Genomic DNA, 10,507 nt, shown 5'->3' on the forward strand with positions numbered 1-10,507 from the left:
TGTTTTGCTTAATACCCATTTTTTGTAATTGCAGAGGAAACTGAAAAGCTACGTGCTGAACTTGCCCAAGTAAGGACTGAGCTTGAACCATGGGAAAATCAAATTATTGAGCATAAAGGGAGGCTAGATGTTGCATCTGGGGAGAAAAAATTAATGAAACAGAAGGTTAGCTATCCTTGCCTTGTAATGTTTTAAACAGGGAAGACAAGATAATACCACCTAGCTGCCAGTTTGGACATGTCTTCCATTGAGTGCAAGAAATCCTGTTACCAATAACACAGTTTTCAGTTTTGCCATCACAACTTGGACCTGCCTTATGGGAACACAAGTATTCACTATTCAGCATCACATTGCAGGAGTCAGACTCCAGGATTTTTTGTGTTCCTATTTTATGATTTTTTCCACAAAAATGGAAATATATAATATTCTGACCTTTGTTAGTTCACATGAACCTTGTTACCTTTTCAGCATGATGGAGCTCGAGCAGAATTAACTGATGCCCAAAACCAGATGGAAATCATCAAGGAAAAAATAAAAACAAAGGACACATTTATTACGGAGCTCGAAGGAAAAATAGAGAAACATCAGAGTGAAGCATCTGAAGCTCGTGAAGTTGAACAGGTAAAATCACTTCATATCAGTTCTGAGTCATTTCTTCTCCCTTCAACTATTAAGTTCATCAGCCTTATGCGGTCGAGGATCCGGGATATCCTGGATCTCTAACTTGGAATCTGTAACAGGAATGCCTAAAACAAGAGGAGTCCCTAATTCCTCTTGAACAAGTAGCTAGGCAGAAAGTTGTGGAGATTAAATCGACGAGGGATTCTGAGAAGAATCATGGCACTGTTTTGAAAGCAATTCTACAAGCTAAAGAATCAAAGGAAATAGAAGGCATTTATGGAAGGCTAGGTGATCTTGGTGCAATTGATGGTAAGATATAAACCATAGCCATAGACGAATGACTTTTAAATGAATGCAGTTAAACTATTCCAACCTTGGACTCTGCTGATTTTCTACATTTGAGTGCTGAAGAGTTCTCTTTTTAGTGCTCGGAAACACATCTCGATTTTGTTGCTCAGGAAACAAATTCTCATTTGCTTGCACATGAGCAAGGTGATGGGGACGCCGCCCCCACACTTCCACTGCGACCAATGAATTTGATATTATAGCTTTGAGCATTTGACCAATGTTATCTGATGGAACAAATGAACTTGATGAGTTAATTTAACATGGGAATTTTTTGTGTGTCTCACTTGCACCTTTTTAAAAATGTATTGTAACGGCATGATTTAGCGAAATCTAGTTGTAACGTTTGGTACTGCTGACTATGGAAAGTGCATTTACTCTTACCAGAGGTTTTGATTAAGATAACTAATATTTATATTGGGTTAATGCTTTATAAATGACACACCATTGATGAAAAAAACTTCCCCTTGCTGTTTGCTTGTATTAGCCTGTTATAGGTCAAGGTTTCTCAAGCCAGTATTTATACGCAAAGCCCACAAATCTGCCAAGTTTGGAACCTTCTGACTTTACGTATTAGTTTTAGTTTTTGCGGTCTCCGGCATCCTATGTTATTGGTGCTGTACTTTACAGTCAAATCTCATATTGTAGGACTGAGGTGGTCCTCACTGGTCATCAAATATTTATGAAATTTCTATGGTTTATAATCTGAGGCGGCATTCTATTTTACACAATATCCTTGTGGGAACATTTATTAAATTATATGTCATTTAATTTATAAACTATTGTGTTGCAGCAAAATATGATGTTGCCATATCGACAGCGTGCCATGGACTTGATTATATTGTTGTTGAAACAACAAATTCGGCCCAAGCTTGTGTTGAACTATTACGCAGAAGAAATCTTGGGATTGCTACTTTTATGATACTGGTAATGCTCTAGTTTGTTTCCTTTTTGTTTTTGTGTGTACCTGTATTCAAACCTTTACCTTGTTTGTTTTACTGCAAGAGGCATAATTTTGTTATTTTACCATTACAGGAAAAGCAAGCACACCATCTTCGTAAGCTACAAGAAAAAGTAAAAACCCCTGAAGGAGTTCCACGCCTCTTTGATCTGGTAAAGGTTAAAGATGAGAAGCTGAAGTTAGCTTTCTTTGCAACCTTGGGCAATACTGTTGTTGCAAAGGATCTTGATCAGGTAAAGCTTGAAGTTTGTCTGTTCCACTTAGTTTATTTGTGTATGTCTTAGCTGCTTGCATTTATTATGTGCCTTATTTGCTTGTTTCTCAAACTATATCACAATTGGCTTCCTAGCATTTTCATGGAACTGCCATACTGAAAATTAATTTATTCAGGAACATACCATATTCTGTTACCAAGCAATACCACTCCTTCTGCTGCTTGCATTTAAGCAGTAACAGCAAGCATATGTTTTTTGTTTTCAGGCCACTCGAATTGCATATACTGCTGATAATGAGTTTCGCCGGGTAGTTACCCTCGACGGTGCACTTTTTGAGAAGTCTGGGACCATGAGCGGTGGTGGCGGCAAACCACGAGGTGGCAAGATGGGCACATCCATCCGAGAAAGTGTTTCAGAAGAGGCTGTTATGAATGCTGAAAATGATCTCAACAAACTTGTTGACCAACTCAGCAGGCTGCGTGAAAATATTAATGATGCTAAAAAACGCTACCGGTCCCTGGAAGATGCTAAATCTCGACTTGAGATGGAACTGGCAAAAGCGAAAAAGGAGGTATAAACTACAAATGTTCTTCTTATTCTTCAAGTTTTCTGTTATGTTGAGATCACCTTACCTTTATTCCTCCTGTACAAGGTTGAGAGTATGAATGCCCAATACACTTACAATGAGAAGCGACTAGATTCACTGGAGGCCGCAGCAAATCCCAAAGATGATGAGATCAGCAGAATGAAAGAGCTGGATGACCTTATTTCTAATGAACAAGTTGCACTAAAGAAGCTTGAGAAGAGTTCTAGCAAGCTCAAAGATCAGGCAAGTGCCTATACAAACCTTGAAGTCTCATTTTGCCAAAAAAATGTTAAACACTCTTAAAATTTCGGCCTCTCCCAGTTGGATGCTATGTTCCAATTTCTTGTAGCATTGTTGTTATAAATACAGTCTCTATTACATTAACCGTAACTCGAGTTTGGTTGAATTTACAACAGGCTTCAGAACTTCAGCAGAAAATTGAAAATGCAGGGGGGCAGGTGCTCAAGGATCAGAAGGCAAAAGTAGAAAAAATCCAATCTGTAAGCACATTCTTCCATGTTTATTTCTTTTCTCTGGGGTGAGCGTGTGTGTGTGTGTGTGTGTGTGTGTTTCTCTTACTCTGACGTTTATGATTTCGTGCTTCAAACATCAGGAACTTGACAAAACTAGCTCAGACATCAATCGCCACAAAGTTAAAATAACTACATGTGAAAAGTTGATGAAAAAGTTAGCCAAGGGTGTTGAGGAGGCCAAAAAAGAAATGGAAAATCTGCTTGCTCAAAAGGAGAAGTTAATGTCCGTTTTCAAAGAGATTGAGAAGAAGGCTTTTCTGGTTCAAGAAGATTATAAGAAGACCCAGGAGGTAGTTAGTTATGTTGCTCTACAGCCTGGACCTTGACTGGGTTGCATATTTGGAAGGGTAATGTTAATCCAGTTTTGACTTGTAGATGATGGACACCCATAAAGAGGAGCTTGACAAGACAAAGGAAGACTACAATAAAACAAAGAAAGTGGTGGATGAACTAAGAGCCACTGAGGTCTCTCATTAATTTAGATCCTATTATACTTTCATGAACTTGGTCACGATGACTTGTAAGTTTTAACGAACTGAACTTTTATGCAAGAAAACATGAACTGTTTATGTGTAAAAACAGGTTGATGCAGAGTACAAACTGCAAGATACAAAAAAGCTTGCCAAGGAGTGGGAAATGAAGGTGAAGGCATATAAGAAAAGGCTAGCTGACATTCAGACAAATCTTGCCAAACACATGGATCAGTATGTGCAAATGCTATATTTTTCAGTTACTTTATGAATCATGCATGTTTTCTTGCTGTTTTCAAATGAGGATATGTTTTTTTTCGTCATCAGACTCCAGAAGGATGCGATTGATCCTGAGAAACTTAAAGAAACACTTAGCGATGAGCATCTCAATGAAATGTGTGACCTGAAAAAAGCCATGGAGATGGTGGCATTGCTGGAAGCGCAGATTAAAGACTCGAGTCCAAATCTGGATTCAATAGCAGAGTATGGACTAATGCTCTATACCTATTGACAGAACCTTTGCCCATCAATGTATTCATTGCTTATCTTTGGTCGAATCAGGTATCGCACGAAGGCTCGTTTATATGGCGAACGTGTTGATGAACTAAATGCTACCACTCAGGAGCGTGATGATCTTAAGAAGCTATATGATGGACTGAGGAAGAGAAGGTACTGGTTTTGATTTCGTTTTTAATAAGAGTATTTGCTGATTTGGCATGTTACATGCAATATATATTATTGCAGGTTAGATGAGTTCATGGCAGGGTTCAACTTGATCTCTCTGAAACTGAAAGAGATGTACCAGGTATGAATATGTATAACAAGCATGTAATTTCACAAACTCTATCACCATTTGACAAACTTGACACATAATCCAAGAATTGATTTGATTAGACTGTAACTGCCCCTATGAACTGAAATTTAACAATTATAATCAGTGCTTTCCTCGTACACATTTCTTGTGAATCAACAATTCTGAAAGGCGGAGTAGAAGAAAGCAGGCCTGGTGACTAAGTATATGACTTCATTGGTGGAACAACGATATGTTCACTACATTGATGCTTATTTTTGAAGATACTGAAATGATTCCAACATATTATCTTGTGGTTTTAGATGATTACACTTGGAGGAGATGCGGAGCTGGAACTTGTTGATTCGTTGGATCCATTTTCAGAAGGTGTTGTTTTCAGCGTAAGGCCTCCCAAGAAAAGCTGGAAGAACATTGCCAACCTATCTGGTGGCGAGAAGGTATTTCTTTTTCCACACTTATAGAATGTTAGAAAGTTAAGCTCTTTTATCATTATGTTTATGAATAAAGATATCAATCAGAAAGTCATTATTATAAATTAATAATAATAGGTGCATATTGCTCATTGTTTTCCTAATACCTAATGATGGGCTTTACCAATGACACCACATGAAAAATTGAGGCCACCATAAAGATATCAGAAATGTCGTACTGCATTATTGCTTATTTTGTAATTGAGATACTTTCTAGCTCTCACACTTCAGATTGGGATATAAAGATGTTTCAGAGAAGTTGTGTTCCCTCATTTAGCAGACCAGGCACTTGAGTTAGCCTCCATCAAATCCACAACCTTTTCCGAAGATGCACAATGAGATTTTTAATTCAAATTTAAAATATAACACTATGTACTTATGTTTGAATTGGTTTCCTGGTTAAAATGGCTGTACATTCATACTTAAGATATCGTAGTGCATAATATATATTTGATTATAGAGTAAAAAATTAGCTGTGATGTGATTTGGCTCATGCCACCAACTCACAAACCTTGATGGCAAATATACTGCCTGCTGTGTTTCCAAAATTCCGTTGGCTTTGGAGTTTGAACCCTTTGCTGTTTCCTACACAAACTGTGCCAAAATTTTGGCCAACAAAGGATGAAGTACTCTGCCAAAAAATTTGCTAAGCCAATTCTTTGGCAGGGATGGTTGGCAGGAACAACATGCCCCTAGCCCTTTTATCCCATTCAATCAAGTGCTAAGGTGCTACTGTGCTAGTATGCACATCTTACTTTTTTACCTGTTTATGACTTGCCTCGCGTTACACAGCGATACCACCATTGCATATTTTGCAGACTGCATGAAATTCGCAACTTGATTAGTTATGTTTGATATTGTATAAAATGTATACATCCCTTACATGTACTCTTTTGTTGTGCAATCTACATGTTACATACTTACATGGACTGCAAACATTTCTCATGATAATGTTACTCTTTTGGGTATATACCTATTGAAACATTTGTTGTCGTACAGACGCTTAGCTCCCTGGCTCTAGTGTTTGCTCTTCACCATTATAAACCAACTCCATTGTATGTTATGGACGAGATAGATGCAGCATTGGGTAAGCCTTGTTACCTTCTTGAACTAATAATCTGACATGTCAAATGGGCTAATGAAACTCCTGTTTGCAGATTTTAAGAATGTATCCATTGTCGGACATTATGTGAAAGATCGTACCAAGGATGCCCAGTTCATTATTATTAGGTATGTTTGTTTCAGCTCACTTCTCTCAAATTTACCTTCTCTCTTTGATTTTATATCTTGTACTCAAGCTTGAAAATCCTGTAGAGGTTGTAAACGCTTTGTTATTAGGCTCTGTTCCTTTCACATTTGATAGATTATATTACTTATGTCTGTCACCCTTTCTGCAGTCTCAGAAACAACATGTTTGAACTAGCTGATAGGCTGGTTGGCATCTACAAGACTGATAATTGCACCAAGAGTATAACTATCAACCCTGGAAGCTTTGCCGAGGGCACGAAACCAACAACCCTCGAAGCTTCGCCGAGAGCATGAAGGTAGTCTAGTAGTCTGCATGGTGGAGTTTCATCTCAATGTAATCTTCTGCTGTGCCATCATGGAACCGAGGTTCCTTCGGCATCAAGCTTTATTGTACTGCTAAGATGGTTTTATGCCATGTAAGAATAAGAATGACAGGACGAGGTTAGAACATTTGGTAACTTAAGGTATTTGATGTATGTAGGCCTAACTGAATGTGAATTGCTAATATTTTATTGGTTCCCAATGGAACCTATTGTTCAAGCAAGAAACTTTGTAATCCTGGTATGCCCTGATGTGTCTTTCAGAACAAACACTCTGGTTCTGTCAGAATGATACGAGGTATGGTTAGACACGTTTATGTAAATAACCAATTGTTACACTATTAGAAATGTAATGTTGCCTGTCAAAAAAAAAATGTAATGTTGCTTGCGTGACTTTCAAGTTACTACTAACTTGTATCGTTTTGTTAGCCTTGAAGGTGATAATTCTTTGTGTATATCCTTCTGCACTAGGAAGCTTTATTCTTTGGAGCAAGTTCTGACATAGCGCATTGAAACTGAAGAGTAATTGGAATTGTACCGGTCATAGTTTCTACAACTTCTAGACAACCGAATAACAATAACAGTAATCCTAAAACATAAAATAACAATAATCTCAACATCATTTCTCACATATCATTACAGAAAATGCAGCACAAGGATCATTAACTTGAAATAGTTGGACGTTTCGCTTATAAACTTATACGTTGCGTGCTCCATTAGGGCGTACTGCGGCAGGAACAATTTATAAACGCAATGACGCTGTGGTTAACAACCTCTGTACAGCCAAAACCGACGCATTCGTCTGCTCGAAAAAAAAAACTGACGCATTCGTGCACGTACGCTTGGGCTCACGGACGAGCACCTGGGGCACATGCGACTGAGGAAACCATGTCCATTCCATGGGATACCGCACGAACACTAAAAACTCAAGTGAGTCGCTTTTTACAGCATTTCGCAAGTCTCGGGTTAAAGTGTCTTGCAAAGAGACACCACCAAGGGAGGCCAGAACTGCAAGAGATCAGCAAGAACGAACACCAGCCAAGGCGACACAAGGTGAAATTTTGCTAAAATGGCAGAGCAGTATATGTACACAGCACACGGACGAGTCTTCTCCTCCACCCCGCTAACTTACCTCTACATGCTCACTACGTACGTAGTACCTACCATGATCCTACACTTGGAAGCTGGAGCTCTACACCGTTGCGCGGCGAAAGAGATCACGACCCAAACATCAGTGACGGCGGCTCGTTGAGGTCGAACTGGGGGCAGCTGCTGGGCCCCGTCCGGAGCTCCAGCAGCGTGGACGGCAGCGACGGGGCGGCGTCCCTCCTCCCGTCATGCGCCGGCAGCGGCTGCGCGAGGAACTCCTGCAGCCTGGACGGGAAGTAGACGAAGTGCCAGGGGGACGGGTGGGCGACGTCGAGGCGGCCGCCGAAGGGCCGCGCCGGCGGCCGGGGACGCAGGAGGCACGCCTGCTGCTGCTGCTGGTGCGGGGCGAGGTGGCCGCCGGCGAAGTTGGTCCTGGCCTTGGGCCCGCGCAGCGCGACGGCGGCGCGGTCGTAGGCGAGCGCGGCGTCGACGGCGGTGTCGTAGGTGCCGAGCCACACCCGCGTCTTCTTCCACGGATCGCGGATCTCCGCCGCGTACCGGCCCCACGGCCGCTTCCGCACCCCGCGGTAGTGCCCCTGCGCCGCCGCGTCCGCCCTCCCTCCCGCCCCGGCACCGCCGCCTCCGACGCCGCCGCCGCTCCGGTGGTGCCCCCTCGCCTCCGGCAGCATTTGCATGACGCCGCCTCTCCCTCTCCCTCTCTCGCTCGCTCGCTTCACAGTATGGCTGGCGAGTGCGGTGGAGTTTCTCCGAAGAACCCTGGCTGGCGAGTGGTGGCTCTTATACGGAGCGGCAGGCCAGGAGGCCGGGATGGGCACGCAGCGTGAGCTTGAGCTCGGTCACCCTCGCTGCCTACTCTATGCTATGCTACGGCATGGCTATGGCGCGCCTCGTGAAGTGGGGAGGCACAGTGGCGCTAGCGGCGTAGAGTAGGCCTCTGGGGCACCGCGGGTAGGGTAGGCGTCGGGGGGTTTGAGGGAGGGGGGAGGCTGTCGCTGACCGGGCCTCGTGCGGTGCGGCGCCTCCGCCCCAGCCGCCGCGCGATTTGACGCTGCGCGGGGCCCTGCCGCCCTGCACTGCACCCTGCCAGCCCCCTGCCGCCGTGACGCAAGCCCTACACCATCCATCATGCGCCCGCCCCCGTCCCGTCCCGTCCCGTCCCGTCCTCCCCATCCCGCCGTACCCAGCGCGCGGCCGTAGCCGGCCTACGCCACCCACTGCCCCTGCGCCGCGCTGCCGTGCGCGGCCGGGCAAAGCGGCCTGCACGTTACGTTGTGTCACGTACTACGTCGCGCTGTACGGCCGGTGCAGCCCCTTCGCCGGCCAGGTGGTGATGGTACGTACGTGCCGCGAGGCCTTTTGACCCCGTGTGGCCCCGGGATGCGCGTGCGCCCCCGGGCAGACCAGGTGGAGGTGCGAGCGGCGCACGGCGACGTGGGCCGGGGGGCACAGACGGCGGCGGGGCCCGGCTCGCCGCGCCGAGGTTTGGGGCTCGAGCCGCGCGGGGCGGGCGTCGTTGCCTGATTCGTTTCTCGTGGGGTGCGGGGCGGGGGCATTCGCTTTGGCGAGTCGTTCTCGGGAACTGGCATGGCGACCTGCTGCGGCCGCGGCAGCAGGAGCGGGGGAGACACCGCATCGGGAACGCGCGAGCCGAGCTGAGCCGAGGGCCATGCTTCCTGCCTGCCTGCCTGCCTGCCTGCAGTAGCGTGGCGACGCGTTGGGAAGAGGCGCACATTCATCACGTTACGCGTTCAGTGCACTGTTGACGGATCCGGATGGGGCGTGTTTTCCCTTTCCCTGCCGATGCAAACCTCCCCGGAGCGCGCCATGGGCCGAGAGGGTTTTAATTTTCACTGCTGACAGACACTGACCCTCGACGTAGGAGTATTACTAGCGTTGGCTCGCCGGAGCAGCTCCTGCGTCCGTGTAGGTGCACTGGTGGCGGTGGTACGCACGCTCCATCATTGCTCCAGCGGCTTCAATCGCTGATTCGACGAGTCCTCTGCTGCGCATAATCAAGGCCCTGTTTGGTTTCAAATAAGTCATCAATTTATAAGTCGAAAAGTGAAAAAAGTGACTTATTTTGCCAAACAGACCCGACTTATAAGTTACCCCAACTTATAAGTCATAAGTTGCTCCACCCCAACTTAAAACTTATAAGTCACCCCCTTTTGCGTAGGTCCTACCATCTGCATGATGTTGATTGGTGTGGGTAGGTGTGTCAGGTGACTTATAAGTCAGGTGACAACCAAACGGGCGTGACTTATAAGTCACTGGTTTTAAGTCACCTGACTTATAAGTCGGGTGACTTATTGGAACCAAACAGGCCCCAAGTCTGGTTTTGCGTCACCTCGGATGCTACTAGTGTATGCCACTACGAGGCGCACTGTTTGATCCTGCACAGTCCTGTCAATGGCTTGTCCGGCAAAAGTCCATGGGTTAGACCGTGTACGTGGCGTCGTTAACCAACGCACGGCTGCCAAACCACCAGTACGGCGGAACCATGAACCGCGTTGTCGAATGGTTCACTGGGCACGCACGCACGCGCGCGCGCTAGCTCGAGCACGAGATTCAAATAAGCCTGGCATCATCGTCGTCGCGGACACGCAACCGCGCTACGGCAGGATGGCCTTAACTCCGAAGACCCTGCGCTGCCGAAGAAGGATGGGCGGGCGGACGGACGCCGTGACCGGTCTTGTCCGGTGACGCCCACCACACGTAGTACGTGCGTGGTACGCTCGCCTGCCCGCCGTGGCCGTGCACGTACGCCTGCGCCGCGCGGCGCGATCCCGTCCGGCCTGGTACACCCCGCAATAATTC

General features: G+C 45.6%; 2 protein-coding genes across 2 annotated transcripts in view; one reads left to right on the forward strand and one right to left on the reverse strand.

Moving 5' to 3' along the window:
* The window catches only part of LOC119285331 (structural maintenance of chromosomes protein 4-like), an 11,068-nt gene extending 4,250 nt beyond the window's left edge, over window positions 1-6,818 (forward strand). The window contains exons 11-28 of the mRNA XM_037564578.1: window positions 35-165; window positions 469-621; window positions 741-930; window positions 1,760-1,893; window positions 2,002-2,160; window positions 2,408-2,713; window positions 2,795-2,971; window positions 3,145-3,228; window positions 3,342-3,551; window positions 3,637-3,726; window positions 3,844-3,965; window positions 4,059-4,214; window positions 4,293-4,400; window positions 4,476-4,536; window positions 4,845-4,979; window positions 6,012-6,099; window positions 6,170-6,242; window positions 6,410-6,818. Coding sequence (XP_037420475.1) covers window positions 35-165; window positions 469-621; window positions 741-930; window positions 1,760-1,893; window positions 2,002-2,160; window positions 2,408-2,713; window positions 2,795-2,971; window positions 3,145-3,228; window positions 3,342-3,551; window positions 3,637-3,726; window positions 3,844-3,965; window positions 4,059-4,214; window positions 4,293-4,400; window positions 4,476-4,536; window positions 4,845-4,979; window positions 6,012-6,099; window positions 6,170-6,242; window positions 6,410-6,554 — 2,522 coding nt within the window. The 3' untranslated portion in view covers window positions 6,555-6,818. The remainder of the gene's footprint in view (window positions 1-34; window positions 166-468; window positions 622-740; window positions 931-1,759; window positions 1,894-2,001; window positions 2,161-2,407; window positions 2,714-2,794; window positions 2,972-3,144; window positions 3,229-3,341; window positions 3,552-3,636; window positions 3,727-3,843; window positions 3,966-4,058; window positions 4,215-4,292; window positions 4,401-4,475; window positions 4,537-4,844; window positions 4,980-6,011; window positions 6,100-6,169; window positions 6,243-6,409) is intronic.
* A 676-nt stretch (window positions 6,819-7,494) lies between these two features.
* LOC119354433 (ethylene-responsive transcription factor ABI4-like) lies at window positions 7,495-8,364 on the reverse strand. Its single transcript, XM_037621161.1, has one exon. The coding sequence runs from the start codon at window positions 8,362-8,364 to the stop codon at window positions 7,798-7,800; it is 567 nt and encodes a 188-aa protein (XP_037477058.1). The 3' UTR covers window positions 7,495-7,797.
* Window positions 8,365-10,507: the final 2,143 nt, after the last annotated feature.

The sequence above is a fragment of the Triticum dicoccoides genome, chromosome 1A (assembly GCF_002162155.2).
Source record: "Triticum dicoccoides isolate Atlit2015 ecotype Zavitan chromosome 1A, WEW_v2.0, whole genome shotgun sequence".
NCBI lineage: Eukaryota > Viridiplantae > Streptophyta > Magnoliopsida > Poales > Poaceae > Triticum > Triticum dicoccoides.